The sequence below is a fragment of the Lolium perenne genome, chromosome 3 (assembly GCF_019359855.2).
Source record: "Lolium perenne isolate Kyuss_39 chromosome 3, Kyuss_2.0, whole genome shotgun sequence".
In the NCBI taxonomy this organism is placed as follows: Eukaryota; Viridiplantae; Streptophyta; class Magnoliopsida; order Poales; family Poaceae; genus Lolium; species Lolium perenne.
The window spans coordinates 234,847,614-234,868,293 of NC_067246.2; the positions used below are offsets into that span (position 1 = coordinate 234,847,614).

Sequence of the window (20,680 nt, forward strand, 5' to 3'; positions counted from 1 at the left end):
ACAAAGATTTTAGTGAGCATGTAGTATTGACTCCTCTCATCTTCCATATAGGTAGATAAGCCCACATTATTGATGAGGAACAAGAAATCATCAAGCAGCCCTGCATTACGCAAAAAGTCATAGCATGGAAAAGATGAAGCATTAGGAACTCCATTATCCTCTTCAACTTCGAAGCTCGGTGCGATGACATCCTCATTATAGGATCGTCTAATTCGAGTGGCTGCCCTTGAGGGCCTCCCCGTGCTTGTCGTCTCTCTTTCGAACACTTCTCCAAAGGTATGGTTATTCATCTTCTTTTTCTGAAATTTTTCAACAAACATTATAAAAGTTGATTTGGAGACATATAAATGAGGGAAACTACTATAGGAACTTGATAGAGTACTAAACATGCATCAAAACTAATTTTTACAACTTAGAACAAGCATGCAAGCTCACTTAACATGTTACCTACAGCAGCAAAATATTCAAGATATACTCAACCAAACAAAATTCTATTTGGATAATCGGAGGAGTCACATACCGGAGAGCAAATGTGCCAAATTTCAGACAGAAATCTGGGCTGAGCAAAGAGATCAAAGAATCCTGAGCTCTTGAGCAAAAACGCGAGTGAGAGAAAGTTGGTACGAGTTTTTTCGGGAGAGAGAGTAGAATGGGAGGAAGAGATGACTTAGTGGGGCAAGGAGGGGCCCACACCACAGGGTGGCGCGCCCCCCTCCTTGGCCGCGCCGGCTCATGGGGGGCAGCCCTGGGGTGCCCCACTGGTCAGCCCCAGGCACTCCCAGGTTGCTCTTCGAAAAATAAGACCAACGGTATAATTTTTGTAAATTTTTGAAAACTTTGAAAAACGCACATTTTGGGTGTTAAAATTATTATTACAGGGCAGAAAAAGATTTTTCAAACCTCTAAACAATCAAAGCATCTTGCAAAACAAGTAATGCTATAGCAAGTGAAACAAGTGGAGAAAGAAAGAAATGTTGTTTAGCTCTTCTATGCATATAAAATATACTTGTTAACAAGGTTGATCAAGTCTTGCCACCAAATAATTTTTACATGTCATAAGAAGAAATAAACCTCAAATCAATCATGTTACCTTATATTGTATTGATATGGATCCAATCGAAAGAGTTTGATATTCTTCTTTAGGCTCATATATTGGACAATCAATATCTCCCACTTTGATAGATCTCAAATTAGAAATTGTATTAACTCCATATACTTTATCAATCCTCTTGGGAAAATAAACAGTATGTTCCTTGTCATCAACATTGAAAGTAACTTTTCCTTTATTGCAATCAATAACAGCCCCTGCAGTATTAAGAAAAGGTCTTCCAAGAATAATAGACATGTTATCATCTTCAGTCATTTCCAACACAACAAAATCAGTTAATATTAAGAAATTTTGAGTAACTTGAACAGGAACATCCTCACATACACCAACGGGAACAGCAGTAGACTTATCAGCCATTTGCAAAGATATATCAGTTGGTATCAATTTATCTAAATCAAGTCTCTTGTAAAGAGAAAAAGGCATAACACTAACTCCTGCTCCCAAATCACATAGAGCAGTTCTAACATAATTATTCTTGATGGAACAAGGAATAATCGGTATACCTGGGTCGCCCAGCTTCTCTGGAACCTTGCCATTGAAAGAGTAATTAGCAAGCATAGTGGAAATCTCCTCATTAGGAATTTTCCTTTTGTTAGAGACAATATCTTTCATATACTTTGAATAAGGAGGCAATTTAATAGCATCAGTCAAAGGGATTTGCAAGAACAAAGGTTTCATCCAATCACAAAATTTATTATAGTGTTCTTCTTCCTTTGATTTTAGTTTCTTAGCAGGAAAAGGCATTTGCTTTTGAACCCAAGGTTCTCTTTCATTACCATGTTTCTTAGCAATAAAATCTTCTTTAGTATACTTTTTATTTTTAGCATGCTTGTCAGGTTCATCTTCAACTCCTTCTTTATCAGAAGCATCATTCTTATCATTATCTTTACCATGTTCATTACCACTTTCAGTTTCAGCATCAGAAATAGAAATACTATTAGGATCATTAGCAGGCTCAGAGTATTCTACAACCGTTTTATGTTTCTTCTTCTTTTTCTTAGAAGGAGCACTAATTTCAGTTCGTTGAGAATCTTGTTCAACTCTTTTGGGATGCCCCTCAGGATATAGAGGATCCTAAGTAGAAACACCACCTCTAGTTGTTACTTCATAAGCATGTTTTTCTTTAGAACTATTTTTCAACAAGTCATTTTGCACTTTAGTGAGTTGATCAATTTGAGTTTGAACCATATGAAAATGTTTAACAAGCATCTTAACATCATTGGAGGTTCTCTCCACAATATCATGCAATTCACTAATAGCTTGAGAATTTCTCATTAAATGATTCTCTACTCTCATATTAAAGTTATCTTTCTTAACAATATAATTATCAAACTCATCTAAACATTGATCAGGAGGTTTTGAGTACGGAATATCTTCCCTACTAAAGCGTTGAAGAGAATGTACCTCAATCATGGATGAAGGGGGAGTTATCTTACATAAATCTTCTATGGGAGGTAAATTCTTCACATCTTCAGATTTAATACCTTTCTCCTTAAGAGATTTCTTGGCTTCCCTCATATCTTCATCATTTAATTTAATCATACCCCTCTTCTTCAATATTGGCATTGGAGTTGGTTCAGGTGTAGTCCAATCATCATGATTCTGGCCTATTTTAGCCAATAATTCTTCCGCTTCATCTGGAGTTCTTTTCCTGAAAAAACAACCAGCACAACTATCCAGGTATGCCCTAGACTCAATGGTTAGTCCACTATAAAATATATCAAGTAAATCATGCTTTTCCAAATCATGTCCAGGCCGAGCTCTGATAAGAGAGCAAAATCTTACCCAAGCTTCGGGCAATTTCTCTCCATCTTCCTGGTCAAAACTATAAATTTTCTGCAAAGCAATATGTTGAGCACTAGCAGGAAAGTATTTCCGAAAGAAAACATCAAGCAAACCACTTGGACTATCAATAGAATCAGGAGGTAAACTATTATACCAAGTTTTAGCATCATCCTTTAATGAGAAAGGAAAAAATTTAGCAACAAAATAAGTACGCTTCTTGATATCATCAGAAAACAAGCTACTCAAAGTTGAAAGCTCATTCATGTGTTCTACATCACTTTCTTTTTTAGTACCACAAAAAGGTGTTTTCTCAACAATAGATATATGAGATAAATCAAGAGAAAAATCATAATCCTTATCCTTAATGTTTATAGGAGATGTGGCAAATTTAGGATCAGGAGACAGTTTATATCTAACAGCACGTTGTGCAAGAAGCTTTTTAATATTACTTGCATTAGTAGTAGCATTGCATTTATCAATAAAATCATCATCAAGTTCCACATAATCTTCATCAAGGTCATAACTAGAGTATTCAACAGACTCAGGTGAATTAACAGGTGTAACAATATTTTCATTAGGAGTTTCAGTATTTTCAATTTGTCTAGACCTAGCAATTGTAGCATCTAGAAAAGATCCTAACGAACCACTATCATCAAACACAGCAGAAGCATCATCAAAATTATAAGAATTTTCAGATTCAGCAGAAGTACCAGCATGTGAAGCTTGTGGTGGTGAAACAAGTTGACTTATCACAGATGGTGAATCAAGAGCAGCAGAGGTACTCAGAGTTGTACCTTTTCTTGTAGTGGATGGTAATATGGCGACTTTAGTATCGCGAGGTTTACCCATGATGGATAATTTGCAGCGAACAATATCAATCCAGGTGAACTTGCAAATAAAGCTATGCTCCCCGGCAACGGCGCCAGAAAATAGTCTTGATGACCCACAAGTATAGGGGATCGCAACAGTCTTCGAGGGAAATAAAACCCAATTTATTGATTCGACACAAAGGAAGCCAAAGAATATTTGTAAGCCTTAACAGCGGAGTTGTCAATTCAGCTGCACCTGGAAACAGACTTGCTCGCAAGAGTTTATCAGTAGCAACCGTTTTATAGCAGTAGCAGTAGTGAAATATAAGCAGTGGAGTAATAAAGACAGCAGTAGTGATTATAGTAAACAACATGATTAAAATATTGTAGGCACAGGGATGGATGAATGGGCGTTGCATGGATAAGAGAACTCATGTAACAATCAAGGCAGGGCATTTGCAGATAGAAATAAAACATTATCCAAGTGCTAAACAATCATAGGCATGTGTTCCGTATATAGTCGTACGTGCTCGCAATGAGAAACTTGCACAACATCTTTTGTCCTACCAGCCGGTGGCAGCCGGGCCTCTAGGGAATCTACTGGAAATTAAGGTACTCCTTTTAATAGAGCACCGGAGTAAAGCATTAACACTCCGTGAACACATATGATCCTCATATCACCGCCTTCCCCTCCGGTTGTCCCAATTTATGTCACTTTGGGGCCTCGGGTCCGGACAGCAATATGTGTATACAACTTGCAGGTAAGATCATAAAACAATGAATATCATCATGAAACAATAACATGTTCAGATCTGAGATCATGGCACTCGGGCCCTAGTGACAAGCATTAAGCATAACAAGTTGCAACAATATCATAAAAGTACCAACAACGGATACTAGACACTATGCCCTAACAATCTTATGACTATTACATGATCAATCCCATCCAATCCCTACCATCCCCTTCAGCCTACAGCGGGGGAATTACTCACACATGGATGGGGGAAGCATGGCTGATTGATGGAGAGGCGTCGGTGGTGATGATGGCGATGATCTCCTCCAATTCCCCGTCCCGGCGGAGTGCCAGAACGGAGTTTCTGGTCCCGAGACGGAGTTTCGCGATGGCGGCGGTGTTATGGATATCTTCTAGCGATTTCGTCTAACCCCCGTGCGTTTTTAGGTCGAAACCCTTAAGTAGTCCAGAGGGGGGCACCTGGGGCTGCCCGAGGCGCCGCCACCATAGGCCGGCGCGGCCCAGGGGCCTGCCGCGCCGCCTGGTGGGGTGGCTGCCTCGTGGCCCCCCTCCTTCTGGTCTTCTGGCTCCGTTATTCTTCTGTGAAAATAGGCCCATTGGAATTAATCCCGGGGATTTTCCTGAAAGTTGAGTTTCTGCACAAAAATGAGACACCAGAACAATTCTGCTGAAAACAGCGTTAGTCCGTGTTAGTTGTATCCAAAATACACAAATTAGAGGCAAAACAATAGCAAAAGTGTTCGGGAAAGTAGATACGTTTTGGACGTATCAGGCTTCTGCAAGTTTCAGACATCCTCCCGGTACTGTAGCGGTACCAAGGCGGAAGTGTCGTAACTGCGTATACGGTACCAAAGCGGTACCTGACCGGAAGTACCGCTCGGGAGCGGTACTACCGGTCGAAGTACCGTTGAGGTACCGTAACCCCTTCTGTTTGCTTTTTCCTAGTGCAAAGTTCAGAGCGGTATGATGACCGGTACCAATAGGAATAGCGGTACTACCGCTACAGTACCGGTACTACCGGTCAGGCAAAAACTGGTTTTTTCTCTTTCCCTCTCCAACCATGTTACCTCGCAACACACACACAAAACTAGAAAACCTAAAAGCTACGCTTGAGTATTCCGATCCTGAAGTGTTCAGCGAGAGCACCGTGCACTTGCAAATCTATCAAAAATAAACTAGACACACGGTGAAATTCATTCTAGTGTTGTTATCAAACACAGAAAACACGAGGTATAGATTTTGCTCTTTCAGCCACCGGCCGCCAAGATCGGTGTCACCGCCGCCTCACTCCACCTGAGCCAGCCCTCGGCCGAAACCGCGTGCCGCCACTGGAGATCCCCCTCAGCAACAATGCTCGGGGACAGGCCGCTCCATCGCTAATGTCGCTTCGATCAAGCTTGCCGCCACACCTATGTGGCAGATCCCCCATGAGAACCAGCCAAGGTCGGGTAGGGAGAGTCCCACCATCGCTGGCACCGCATGGGATTTTCCCAGCCGCGCTCGCCGGCGGCAGCAAAGGGATGGGAGGGGGCCTTATGGCGGTGGCGCACCCCTGTCTCGTTTTACTTACGCAGTGGCATCTTCCATGAACGCAGCGATTTTACCGGCTCCGGTAGGTACAACAGTGATGACGTCATGCTGACGTCACCCATGTATTGATTTAGTTTCTGAAAAATTGTGAAATATGTCTGAAATTTGTGAAACGTGTCTGAAACTTATGAAAAATTATTTACTGTTTAAAGTATGTTTCACAAAGTTTCACATATGTTGCTCACGTGTTTATGAAACTTGTGAAATATTTTGTACTGTTCAAATTTGTTTCAATTATGTTTCAGTTTTGTCAAAAAGTGGACAAGTAGTCTCACCAATCTCAATGCATAATATGCGGTAGATAGCACTCCTACACATACAGTTGCCTTTAAAAACGAGTTTTCGCATCTTCCATGGGATAGTAATCTAGCGCCATCTGTCATTACATCTTGGTTATTCCACACAGAGAGGAAATAAGAGCAATATCTTTGCAGACAAACCTGACCTGATTGGAACCTTCTGCAGCTTCAGTCCCTTCTCGGCAAGCCAGTAAGTAGTTCATGTATCCATGAGTGGTACAGACATCAACAAAACTAGCAGCCTAGCTGTTTCTTACCACATCCGATCCAATAAAAAGACCTATGTTGTTTTTGAAAAGTCAAACCATGTATAGTTTTACTAAGTTTCTACTAAAAATTATTAACAAGGAAAATAAAAAAAATTAATATAGTTAGATACATCATGGAATATATTTTCATATGATCTCTATAGAATATCATAGTAGTTGATACATTTTTCTAAATGTTTGGTCAAACTTTACTTGGCTTAATTTTTCTTAAAAAAATCTTTTTCATTGGAATAGAGGGATTATGGCAAAAAATCTACAAATATACAAGATCCACGCGAGATGATTCTGGACGCCAAAACCATAAAACACGGTTATTATTTAAGGGTTTGGACGTCATGTAATGAGTGGAAAAAGAGAGTACCCAGTTGAAAAAATCTAAATCCGAGTTGTTTTGTCCTGTAATCTCATCGTGACTTCGGGACTCCCTTGTACAGTTGTACGTACCGAATCATCCGTCTCCAAGACATAATCGACATCCCGACGCCGACGACCTCAACCACGGCCTAGCGTGCAAAAACTTATTTACAGTAGATCATCGTGTTAACGAAACAAACCTCTACTGACTCGTATTTGAACTTCCACCCTGCGCTCTGAATCCAGAAAAAAGAAGAGGAAAATCGCGCCGAATCTTCGACGGTCTCTCCCTCGCGCCGCTATTGTAACCTCCACCCGCCGCCCTCCCTGGAAAACTCGCGCCTCCGCCCTCTGCCTCGGCAGGAGACACCGACCACTCCCTCCTCGGCTCCTCGCCGTCGTCAACTCTCTCCAACGGTGACCATGGCTGCCCTCCGGCCGTGTCCCTCAAGCATTATGGCTCCAGCTGCTTCCTTCAACCTGCGTCCGAGCAGCTGGCCGCCTAGCAGTATCGTGCTGCCCAAGATGCAGAGACGGAAGATCAACCTTGCGATCCGCGCTCACAGGGGCGCTACCAACCAGCCCGTCAACCCGGAACCGGAAGACGGCATGGTAAGCCTGGGTAACACCAACTCTTGCTGCCTGCCGATTTCTGAAAAACGTAAGAGATGGGTTTTTTCTAAGCAGGGGAATATTTAGACCTTCACTTATTTAGATACTTTTGGTGTAGCAAAATTTGAAAGAAAAAAAATTATCTGCGTATTGTAGTACAAATTAAGTTATATGGATCTGTGTTCTAAAAAAAAGTAATATGGATCTGTAAGTTTTAAGGTTAATATAAGTTGCGTTGTTTGAGAGAAACAAAAAAGATAAAATTTAATGATTTTTATATTTGAATATGTTTTCTGCCACTTGGTTTTTGTGTGTGTGTGTGTGTAGGCCACATGCTATAAGTTTCCCCTCTCAATCTTTTTGTGTCACATAGTAATAATTAGATAGAGGCAACCACTCTCTCTCTCTCTCTCTCTCTCTCCCTCTCTCTCTCTCGCTCTCTCCCTCTCTCCCTCTCTCCCTCTCCCTCTCCCTCTCTCCCTCTCCCTCTCTCCCTCTCTCTCTCTCTCTCTCTCTCTCTCTCTCTCAAACATGTACATATCCAGAAGACATGGTTATGTTTGCATGTTCTACGATTTACTTGAAGCTTTATGGCCAGGTCATTGTCCATGCATCTAATTAGTTAGTTCTGTAAATTGTCAATGTTATGCCATCTAGGATTAGACTGGTAGTTTCACTTGCACATACCCTATCCAAATCTTTTTGTTGGGCTATAGACTAATTAAATTCTGTTATTCTTAACAAACCATCTGAATGGTACATTGGTGCAAATTCACCTTAGCTTGAAAAAACATGGTCAGCATCACCATGGTCAGTTTCTTTGTCCAAGATAAACCACCGTGCAAGAGTTTGAAGCTTATGTGACTGAATTTGCTTGTTTCACTATGTTTTCTTTGGTTTTAATGTTGCTATTGCTTTAATTTAGTCTGCAGATTACAACAAAAAATGGGAGGAAATAAGGAAAATTGCCAAGGGGCCACCGGTTAGCGTTATTCTTTTGTATATTTTTTTGCATCTTATTTTCATGATTATCTGGAAGTGGAGCCTTGGCGCAGTGGTAAAAGATGTTGCCTTGTGACCAGGAGAGGTCACAGGTTCTAGTCGTGGAAACAGCCTCATGCAAAAATTGCAAGGAAAGGCTGCGTACAATGACCCAATGTGGTCTGACCCCTCCCCGGACCCGCGTAAAGCGGAGCTTCATGCACCGGGCTGCCCCCTTATTTTCATGATTATCTGATGCTGAATACTTACTTTTTTTGATTATGTATTAGTTCTTCCCTACAATAGCAAAGCCCATGTTTTGGGAGTTCAAGTAATATAGTTTAAACATTGTGAATTCAGAAAATGCCTCAACAAAAGCCCTATTACGGTGAAGTTAATTCGCAACTGGAATATGCAACATCATCTATCTTTATTTGCATACTAATTTTCTGTCACCTTGAATCAATCATGTTAATGCACATCATCTGAATTGTTAGGACTTAGATCTTAAACATGGATTATAGTTCTTTCCCCTCCACATTATAATTGATTTTTTCTGAAAAATAAGCTAAATAAACATTGTTGAAAGCTATTTTCCTGCTTTATATTACTAGGCACGCATGTGTTAACACTTAGTAAATACGGCACACGGAGCAAATAATGGAGATCTGATACAAACTTATGTTTTGTCTATGTTTCATAGTCATAATCCTTACTCTTTTATTTACTTGGTTGAAAAGGATATGCCATTTCGTCAAGAGATTGACAAAATAGAGGAGTACACCAGGAATATTCATAATACCAGCATTTTGGTAAGCCTTCTTCTAAATTTTTCAGAAGGGACAATTCACTAAGTACCTTGAAATATTTAGCACGTGAAGGAAAAGTGTCAAAAGCTTGTTAATAGACTAATATTATTTTCTTGTAAAAATAAATTAAATAGTGCATGCCCTGCTGCCAAACATGAGCTCATGCATTGTGCTTTTCTTTTCTATTATTTTGTGTGGAAGTTACAGCATCAGGAAGCGACTGCGTTGTCAATTTATCTCTGTATGATTGCTCGAAACGCTGTAAAGTTGGCTTCCGAAGTTCTGGTAAGAGCATTAGTTTCCGCAACAACAGACCCACATCTACTTCACAATCATGATTGTTGCCTATTGTCTCTATCACAAGTACAGCTTTTATTTTACTTTATACAATGATTCCAGGATTGTGCAGTTTTGGCACAGGACCCGCGGGGTAGATTTTCTCTATATACAATTAAGCAGGTACGCAGTAGTATCTTTTTCTTTTCTGTCGATTACAGATTTTAAATTCCAAGATATATGAACTAACCTCCTCCCAACACTACAACATCAACAAAAAAAGACTGTTCAGATGTTCGTGTGTATCATTGTCAACGCTGCTGAGGACAGCTACCATAAGAAGGTTACAAAGGAAACTATTGTCTCCTTTCTTGGTGGTCTTGAAGGTGTGGCAGCAATAAGCCACATCTTGGTGAAAGATACTCTTGAAAATCATGCTATTGATAGCAAAACTGTTCAGAATGTGATAGAGCTGTAGATAGAGCTCGACTGGAGTATCTGGGCAAAATGAACATTTTGAAACATGAATTCGTGACAGCTCAAATGACCGACGCATACCAGGTAGTGTATATTAATTTTGATCGGTCCACCCCTTATATTTTCACCATCATCATCCTAATGTTTGTGTCGTGCAGATTCTGAAGTCTACACTGTCTAATGCAATAATGTGTACAAAAAGATATGTTATATCGACGAATGCTTATCGCAAATGGACACTAGGCCACGTCCCAGGTAATATGCTTGTGGCATACGTTCGTTTTATGTATGTTAGGAGGTCCCCTTTTCACTTTTGACCGTGCACAACTGGACGATCGTCCACGGTTTCTGCTGATGGTTAATGTCATGTTACTGTTTGTTACCACTTGTTGCATGCGCAGGTCACACCTAAGGATGGCAATGGGCAGGGTATGGGCAGGGTAGAGCAATACCATACCCATGCCCGTATAGTCAATGGGTACAAACTTCCACTCATACCCGTACCCGCGGTTATAAAACTTTACCCATACCCATACCCGGCGGGTACCCATACCCATTGGGTACCCGGTGGGTAGGTCAAATTGTATACAAGTCATTCGCAATTTTACATTTCTCGACAAAAATTTCATTGAAAAAATGAATTATCTCAACTCAATAACAGGTAGTTGAGTACATAAAAATTAACAAAATATAAAAGGAACATTCTCATATTTTAACTCATAAGTCAACAAAATTAGACGTATCACATAAGAAATTGATAATAAACGGGCAGGGTATGGGCATACCCGTGGGTACGAGGCTATACCCGTGCCCTACCCATGGCTTAGTGGGCAGGGTATGGGTACTACCCGTGGGCATAAAAATGTACCCATACCCTGCCCATATGGGTACGGTACCCGCCGGTACCCATACCCGTGGGTAAAATTGCCATCCTTAGTCACACCAGGGCACCGGATCATGGGGAATCTAACAAATAAAAAGCATTCTTGACGTCTGCATTTGGGAAAAAAATAGTTGATTTCCGGTGTGTTTTGATGGGAATTAGTAGCATGATGCTATGTGATACTCCATCTGTCTCAAAATAATTTAAGTACACACAGGCCCGGAGGTATAGTGTGCATCTTACGCATCCTTTTGGCTTTGTTTGGCCTTGGGGCCTCCTGGGGTCCTTGCCTCCTCAGCTTTGGCCCTACCTTGTAACTAAACTCTTTCTATCTAATTGAATGGAAGATCGACTACCGTTTGTCAAAAGGTTTTTTGAAGTTCTAATTTTGTCCAAAGATTAAAAAAATCAAGTTTGAGAGGATTTATGAAAAATATTAATATTTACCAATTTATATGGTATGAAATAATGTACGATGAATCTAACAAAACTGCAATTTAAAGTAGCTTGACTTAGGATCATATTAGAACTTCAACCATTTAAGAATGGAGGGAGTAATAAAGTTTAAAACTTAGGGGTGTGTAAATAATTTTGCCATCAATATGGACAACAATGACTATTACACAGAGAGTGTTCACGTTGCCTCATGATATATAGGATCCACATTACGAAATATGATTGAGAAATTGTCAGCTATGTGTACGTAGTTTGTTAGACATATTTTGAGAATAATAACTTATCTGAGACTTTTTTGCGGGTAACATGCCTATTTGAGTACCTTTTTTTTTCAAAATGGGACAGGAGCTCTCGAGTAGCAACTTTGAAAGTGAAAAGGGAAGTCGTTGATACAAATATCTCATCGGAGCCGATGACAAAGATGGATCTGAGCACGTACACCCCACAATTTGGTATGTAGACCATGGTTGGACAAAGAACTTGAAAGTTGCATCTATCGAAACAAGCGAATTGACACGGAGTCCTTCTTTTAAAGAGTGTTGTTTATTCTCTTGCAAGTGAATACCTTCCAAAGTAAAACAAAAAAGGACTCATTCATCCGACATCAGACAAGCATCGACTTTCACGCTAATATGTCGTAAAGTAGTTAAGCCTTTATAAAGTTTAATTATAATGTTATAATCTATTATTCATGAAGCTCTCGAAGCAAATAAAAATCCCCGAATATCTATGATCGGTTTTTATCTAGGTCGAAGATCGCACCTGGATGACTCAGAGGAGAGGAACGAGGGACACCTTTCCCATGCGCCGACCAGGTAGGCCCGTGTCTCAATTGAGTGTGGGCCCACTAAGCGCTGCAACCATGGCCCTTTCGCCCCACGGACTATAGATACCCATTGAGGTCACTTTGAATGTGTAAAGATAACTCGTCAATACAAAGATCTCACTAAGAGAAGTGTAATGGCTTAAAAATAGAGCAGACGCCTAATGGCAAAAAAAAAAACTACACACGTTTACGAGTGTGTTGAAACTCAAAGTGCAGAGTGGTGTAGCAATGGTGATTTACCCCACAAGGGTGACTCAAGTGTTATATCAAACTCTCGAAAATATGTTTAGTTCTACCTTCTATCCTCTTCAAGCAACGTGTTAAGAGCATCTCTAACAGAGCTTGAAAATAGGCCAAAACCGAAAAATAACCGCCAGTTTACGGGTTCGGTGCGAAAAATGGCGCAGATCAGAGCCTGAAAACGAGGCAAAACCGAAAAAAAAGTTCAGTCCGAACTGAAAAACCCAACTCGACCCCTATTTGTAGGGGGCGCAATGCCGAACCGAAGCGAAACCGAACGTTACGCGCGCTGAAAGTTCATGACAGTTGCTCTTCATTGTCGTCCTTCCGCCCGCCAGGCCACTATCAAATTCACCAAATTCCTCCAAATTTCGACTAGTTTCCGCCGGAGATGAACTATAGGCGCCGGAGAGAAGCACATCCTCGCTGGAATTGGCTGCTGGTTGCCGGAATCGGTGGCCGTGCGCGCGACGGCGGACTGCCCTGGCGGGGCTCAAGCGGCCATGGCATGGGTGGCGCCGGAAAGGCACGACAGTGCGGGTCGGGGCCAGGCGGGCGCGCGGCGGCGCGGGGCTGGGCGGGCACGCGACGGCGCGGGCCGGGAGCGCGCGTGGAGGCGCGGTGCCAGCGGGCACGCGGCGATGCGGGTCCAGGCGGGCGCTGAGCCAGGCGGGGCCGTGCGGGCGCGGTTCGGGGCGGATCTAGGCGGGCGAGCGGCGGCGCAGGGCGGCGCGGGGCAGCGCAGGGCAGGGGCGATGGGGGCCGGCCAGGACAGCTCGGGAGGAGCTTGGGGAAGAAGAAGGAAAAATAGGGAAAAAAGAAAAAATAGCTGCCGGGTGGGCCTTAATAGCATATTTGGGGAATATTCTATTTTACAGTTTTCCTTTACAGGGTCTGTTCTGCGCCAGCGATTTTTCAACCCGTAAACACGAGTTCGGTGAACTGAACTCCGAGTTTTCAGTTCGAGTTTTTACGGGCTATGTTAGAGATGCTCTAAGTAAATGAAAAAGTTTTGTCTGCCCAACTCTGTCAAAGTGTTTGTTAAACACAACGGTATGTGTAAGTAATAAAAAAACTTAAATAAATAAGGCAAGTAAAGTGAACAATAATTTTTTGTATTTTCAAAATAATAAAGTGCCAAAATAAAAAAAAATGCAAGTAAAGTAAATATAAAGGTGTTTACTATAGTTTAAAATGGACCGGGGTCATGGTTTCACTTGATCTCCCTCTCATAAACATGGTGGCATAGATAAAGCACTAAAAACAAGCAACAAGTGATAGAAATTAATATTGTGTAATTGATAAACATTCATACGGGTTGTTGAAAAATATGCTCTAGAGCAATAATGAAGTTTGTTATTATCCTATTTCTAGTTCATGGTATAAGTTTATATTCCATGCTAGAATTGTATTAACCGGAAACATAATACACGTGTGGTTTGGTAAACAACGCTGAGTCCCTAACAAGCATCTACTAGGTTATATCGTTGATTAATGATGGTTATGGTTTCCTAATCATGGACATGAGATGTCGATTAATAACGAGGTCACATCATTAGGAGAATGTTGTGATGGACAGACCCAATTTAAAAAAACAATAAGATCAAGTCACCATGTTTAAATTGCCTAAGCTGATTTTAAATATCAAATAACTTATTCTTAGACATGAGATTATGTTACTCTTGTACATTGAAAGAATACTTTGGGGCATCAACCGTTATTCCATAACAGGGGATCATAAATGTGTCTTTCAGGTACTTGCAAAGATGCCTATCGAGTTACATGACTCAAGAGTGGGATTTTTCCATCCATGTGACGGAAAGATCTTCTCCGGACCCTCTCAGTAATATAATATCCAAAGAGCTTGCAAGCAAGTGAATAATGAGTTAGTCGCAAGTATGTTATGTTATGTATGAGTAAAGAGTTCTTGCGGGTAAAGATATTGAACTAGGTATGGTGATATTGATGATCTAGTCTCGGTCAAGTAATATATCGAGAGACAAATGGATTTGGATACTTGGTTATTTGAATCCGTGACATGGTGGTTCAATCGATAGGGATCTTCGTTGAATACATGGGATTCATTACGTACATTTGATCTTGCTAATGATTATTGACCGGAGAGGTCTCTCAATCATGTCCACACATTTTAGAAATCGTATGGTCACACACTTACCGTTAGATATTGCTAGGGTAGAAATGAGAAATAGATAATGGTGAAGGACGAAGTTTGTTCGGAGTCTAGGGTGAGGTATAGGACATCACCGGGAGGTTCGAAATGGTCCAAATAATGGGATTCATATAAGGGAAGTTATTTTTAGGGTTTTGTAAAAAGTTTGGAATTTCCCGGTATTGTACCAGAATGTTCTAGAAAGGGGACAACTTGTTCCGGGGAGGGAGACATGGACCAAGGGGGTGCGGCTACGTACCCGGACACACCAAATGGAAACCCTAGGGGCCACCAAAATTTGTGGGGGGGGGGGGGGGGGAGATCTTCCCCCCTCCTTGGTCGTCGCCCCACCATCTTGGAGGAGGGGCAAGGCTGGACGCACCCACCCCTGCCCCTATATAAAGAGGGGCGGGGAACTAGCCACCTCCCTCCAAAACCCTAGCCGCCCCCTCTCCCTTCCTCCTCTCCTCCGCTGCTCTGGCTTAGGCGAAAACGGAATACTTCACCACCATACCTTGTGCTGCTAGATCCAATCTCATCTACCTCACTTCCCCTTTTTTTGGATCAAGAAGGAGGTGACGCCATTAAGTTGTACATGTGCACATTTCAGAGGCACTGCTCGTTGCGGTGTTGATCGGATTGGATCACATGGAGTACAACTTCATCAACCACGTTTTAAACGTTTCCACTTAGCAATCCATAGCAACAGATTACTATCTAAGAAATCACCACCAAGATGCACTGTCACCATACATGCTTAATAGTATCTGAGACTAACCTGTAGTTTATGCAACTCATGGGATGTTCCACGGTATAACGCACACCTGTCGGATAGACTGAACCCTGATGCGCCATATATAACGTCAGTAGAGAGTAGTGACAAGCTCGCAGTCACTCTCCCTGCTTCTAGCTGCTAGCCTCGACACATAATCGACAAACGCAACAACCGAAAATTCTATAAATTAAGACGCGGTCTACCTCGGCATCTGCTGGTACCATGCATGCCGGCGCCGACCAGGATGGCCGCAGGCATTCGTCGCATTCAAACACAGTCTTCTTTTAAGACAGCAGGGTAGCAAGACATCGCCACAAGCATCAGTGCCTCCCTACCTCGTACCAGTCTGGCCTGCAGAGGATTGGCACCAAACGGCCGGGGGAACGATGACATCGGCAGCGCTGCTAAGGCGCACTTCGTGTTTGTCCCTCTGATGTACCAGGGGCACCTGATCCCGGCGGTGGACACCGCGCTGCTGCTGGCCACCCACGGCGCCCTCGCCAGCGTCGTGGCAACGCCGTACAATACGGCGCGCATCTGCCCGACGATCAACTTCGCCAGGCAGTCCGGCCTGCCGATCCGGCTCGTGGAGCTCCCGCTCGACTGCGCTGCCGTGGGCCTGCCCGACGGAGCCGACGACGTCGACAAGATACCGGCGGAACTCCACGCGAACTACTTCAGCGCGCTCGAGCTCCTCGCGGCGCCGCTCGAGCGCCACCTCCGCGCGCACCCGCCGTACCCGACGTGCATCGTGTCCGACTTCTGCCACGCCTGGACCGTAGGTGTCGCCGCGAACCTCCATGTCCCGCGGCTAAGCTTCTTCAGCATGTGCGCGTTCTGCCTCCTGTGCCAGCACAACCTGGAGAGGTTCAACACGTACGACGGCGTGACCGACGACAACGAGCCGGTGGTCGTGCCGGGCGTGGAGAGGAGGATCGAGGTGACGAGGGCCCAGGCCCCTGGGTTCTTCCGTTCTCCTGGATTCGACCACCTAGCCGACGGCGTCGAGCGCGCGCTGGCCCATGCAGACGGCGTCGTCATGAACTCCTTCCTGGAGATGGAGCCGGAGTACGTCGCCGGGTACGTGGCCGCCAGGAAGATGAAGGTGTGGACCATCGGCCCTGTCTCGCTGTACCACCGGCACGCCGCCACGCTGGCAGCGAGAGGGCACACCACCACCGCCGTTGCTTCCGACGAGTGCGTCCGGTGGCTGGACGGCAAGGAGGCCAGGTCCGTCGTGTACGTGAGCTTCGGGAGCATCGTGCACGCGGACCCGAAGCAGTTGGTGGAGCTCGGGCTCGGGCTCGAGGCGTCGGGCCACCCGTTCGTCTGGGTCCTGAAGAACCCCGGATACTACGGCGATGAGGTGCGCGAGTTCCTCGGCGGCCTCGAGGAGCGCATCGCCGGGCGCGGCATGCTGATCAGAGGGTGGGCGCCGCAGGTGCTGATCCTGAACCACGCGGCGGTGGGCGGCTTCGTGACGCACTGCGGGTGGAACTCCACGCTGGAGGCGATCGCGGCCGGGCTGCCGCTGGTGACGTGGCCTCACTTCTCTGACCAGTTCTGGAACGAGAAACTGGCCGTGGAGGTGCTCGGGATCGGCGTCAGCATCGGGGTCAAGGAGCCGGTGGTGTGGCAGTTGGTGGAGAAGGAGATCGTGGTGGGGAGAGAGGTGGTGGAGGAGGCGGTGAGGAGCATCATGGATGGAGGAGGTGAGGGGGAGGAGAGGAGGAGGAAGGCACTGGCGCTGTCGGAGAAGGCACGGGCGGCCGTGCAGGAGGGCGGATCGTCGCTTGCTAACCTGCTTGATTTGATCAAGCGTTTCGAGGTGGACGCGGGAGTTTGTGTTGAACAATAGAGAGATGCGGAATATAAGAGCATCTCCAACAAGCGCGCTATAAATTTGCGCGGTATATGATGCTGCCGTCGCGCTGTAAACCGTTGCCGCGTGTCGGAGCGATTTTTTCCCCGCCGGGTGCGCCATTTTGCAGCGCGCGTTGGCGCGGTAAAATAGCATCTCCACCGGACGCGCCATTTTGCAGCGCGCGGGCGCGGCGCAAACAACAAACACACACACCTATGCATCCAACAAGATCAAATAATTGTATAAAATTTCACAAATAAAATGTACCATCCAAATACAATACATTGTTAACAACCGGTGGTAGGCGCGTGCTCGGGGACGTGCTTGGCTTGGCAGAGACGTGCGCGCGGTCGGTTGATCAGACCGACGGCGGCGCTGCACGCGCCATGGCGTGGACGACAACGCAGATCGAAATCGATGCGCTGTTGTCGGTGTTGTCCCGGGCGATTGTGGCGAAGACGGACCGTCGATGGAGACCGTGCAGACGTAGGCAGCCGATTGCGACGAAGAAGACGTCCCATGTGCGCCGTGTGCAGCTGTGCCGCACGGTTGTTGGAGGCGGGCCGACCGGGGCGGTGACGATGCAGGCGAGCCGACTGCGGCAGCCTACCAAGGCAGGTGCTGCAGCCAGCCAGCGAGTCGACCGCAGTGGCCGGCATAGGGCGAATGATGGAGGAGAGCCGGTGCGAAGTCGACGCCGAGGTTGGAGTAGAGGCGCGTGATGACGGCGGCGATGGGCGACTCAATCCGATCTATGATCAGCAAAACCAAAAAAGAAAACACCGGTCGAGCAACCGGCGGCGCAAAAAAAACCAATCTACTGATTAAAAAAAAGACTCGAGGGCAGCGGATCAACAGATCGGCGGACGAACTCTAATATGGGTTGCGCGGCCCCCGGAGTAGATCATGGAGATCGACCTCCCCGGGGGTGGCGCGGAAGCTTGGGCGGCAGCTAGGTTAGGATCGGCGCCGCTCTGATAGCATGTTAAGCTTCTGCACTAGCCACTTGAATCAAAAGTCCAAACTGATGGAAAGAGCTAGACAATCTACTTATACACTTCAACACCCCATCTCACGTGTGACAGGGAGACGAGAAGACAAGTCAACACATGTAGAGAGGCAAAGAGGCAGCGAAAGGTCGGGACTACACGGCAGAAGGTTGCGGGGAGAGGAGATAATTTTTAGAATAAATTGTGAAAGCCAGGATTTGAACTCGATACCTGGGTTCTGATAGCATGTTGAACAATAGAGAGAGATGCGAAATATGTTGGGTGTTGTATTGAGCCTCTCGAACAAGTATATATAGTGGTACAGATTTGAAAGCTAAGATAGCTCTCCTAGAGATATTGTAGGTAGAGATTACAAATCTTAGACTACCTAATATACCTATACAAAATATAATTCTAACAGTTTGCACGACTGAATGAGCTTCGCAGTTCATCAAACATTGAAACACACTACTTTTTATTTTATTTTTAAACAAGGCAAAAGATTCATCATTCCATCTCCAAATAATTAGCGAAAAACCGATTGAAAGCCATCACAACCTAGTGATCAGGCACCCGAAATATAATCATGCACACGCAATCGAAAAGAAAACATAGTAGCGGTTGCACGTCGATGCCATTGTCATAATCATCACTTCTCCCGGAGCAAGCTATTTTGGCTTCACCGCAAGCGACTACAGATAAAGCCCACACACCGCAAAGGTTACAAATAAAGCAAACGAAGATCTGTGCCAAGCAATCGGTCCGATGCAACAATGACAATTCAGTTCCGACTATATATGGGGATGAGCTATTAACTAGAACTATGCTAGGGTGCTGTGGAAGATTACCGAACGGACCATCCTCACATTTTTTTTCGAAAAGGGGGAAAAATCATCCCAGCTTCTGCATCCAAAGGATGCACACGGCTTTTTATTAGATTATTCGCAAATCTTACAAGAAGCAATACAAAAAATCAACCTCGAAGCCACCTCACTAGACCTACAGTGGGATGAAGGGGGTGACAATACAGCAACTGACATCATCCAAAAACCAAATGCATTCCCAAACCACCCAATAGCAGGTGAGAAGCACATCCAGTCAAGTAGACTCTCCGCGCATGCCAACGCACACACCACAGAAGTTGCTACCGCCGTCGTCCTTGACTCCATCTTCAAGAGAGATCATCGCATTAACCTTGCAAGACCTGCCGTCGATGCCACCATGACGCCAGACGGCCCCGCCATCCTGCACGCATACATCAACCCGCATCTGTCGTCGATACCCTGCAGCACCATGCCACCGAGCCTCAGCGCCAACAATGTGGTAGATGAATACCACTCCACCGACATCCGCCAACATCCAGCAGCTGCTCCAAAAATGATGCCCCAAGAGGTAGAACGACGCAGGGCGCGCCGCCATCGTCCGATCCGGGAAACCCGGACCTATGGTTTCCCCCGGAGTAGCACGAGTGAGAAACCGCAGACTGCGACGACGATGCCTTCAAGAAGGTAGCGGCGCGAGACGTCGCCATTGTCCGCCAACCGAGGTCGGAGCACGGTTTTCACGGCAGCCGCGCATCCCCAACTCGCCGAGTGTAGTGCCAGGACGGGCAAAGATGACACCTTCGACAAGGTAACGACGTCGATCGACGCCGCCATCATCCGCCAAGACCGAGGTCGAGGCTCAGTTTTCACCGGCCGCCATGACACCCCGGACTAGATCACCATTGCTGGAAACATGTGTGAGATCCCATGATCCCCCACACAGGACTACCAGCCTGGCCGACCACCTCCGACGAAGAAGATGACCACCACCAACATGCCCGGGGCTGCTGCCCCAGGTTTCCTCATGACGCGAGGGATGCCCACGAACGCCTCCCTGCCGAGGAGGCAGAGCCACGACATGCAGATCGTCACCCGCCCCGGCCCAAACGGACCAAGATTGGACCCAATCCACGCCGTCGCCGCCCGCCGCCTGCAGATCGACGCCATAGCCGTCGCCTCCCTGCGCCGCCGCATCAAGGAGAGGCCGGGCAGACGCCGCTGCCGTGCCCTCCAGGTCTTGGGGGCCAGAGGATCGGCCGCCGCCACGCCGCAGGGCTTTGCCCGGCAGCGCTCCCGGCGACGACAGCGGGGGAGGAGGGGGGCCCTAGGGAGAAGAGACGGCTGCGGGGAAGGAGGGCCCCGGCGCGGCGCCGCCGGTGCGGGGGCAGAGGAGGGTTTGGTCGGGAGAGTGCCTATAAATTATTAGTCGGACCATCCTCACATGTCATCGTAACCACCCCATCAACACCTGGACTCCGTCGCCTCAACTCCAACTTCACATCAAACAACTTGAAATCAAGAGACACACTG

At 45.6% G+C, this 20,680-nt stretch overlaps 1 protein-coding gene across 1 annotated transcript; it reads left to right on the forward strand.

Moving 5' to 3' along the window:
• Positions 1-15,891: 15,891 nt before the first annotated feature.
• Positions 15,892-17,331, forward strand: LOC127339926 (UDP-glycosyltransferase 73C12-like). Its single transcript, XM_051365717.1, has one exon. It carries the CDS (start codon positions 15,907-15,909, stop codon positions 17,329-17,331), a length of 1,425 nt encoding a protein of 474 aa, XP_051221677.1. The 5' UTR covers positions 15,892-15,906.
• The last annotated feature ends 3,349 nt before the right edge of the window (positions 17,332-20,680 follow it).

Coding starts and splice junctions, on each gene's coding strand:
- LOC127339926 (XM_051365717.1), top strand. CDS start 15,907: ATGTACCAGGGGCACCTGATCCCGGCGGTGGACACCGCGCTGCTGCTG.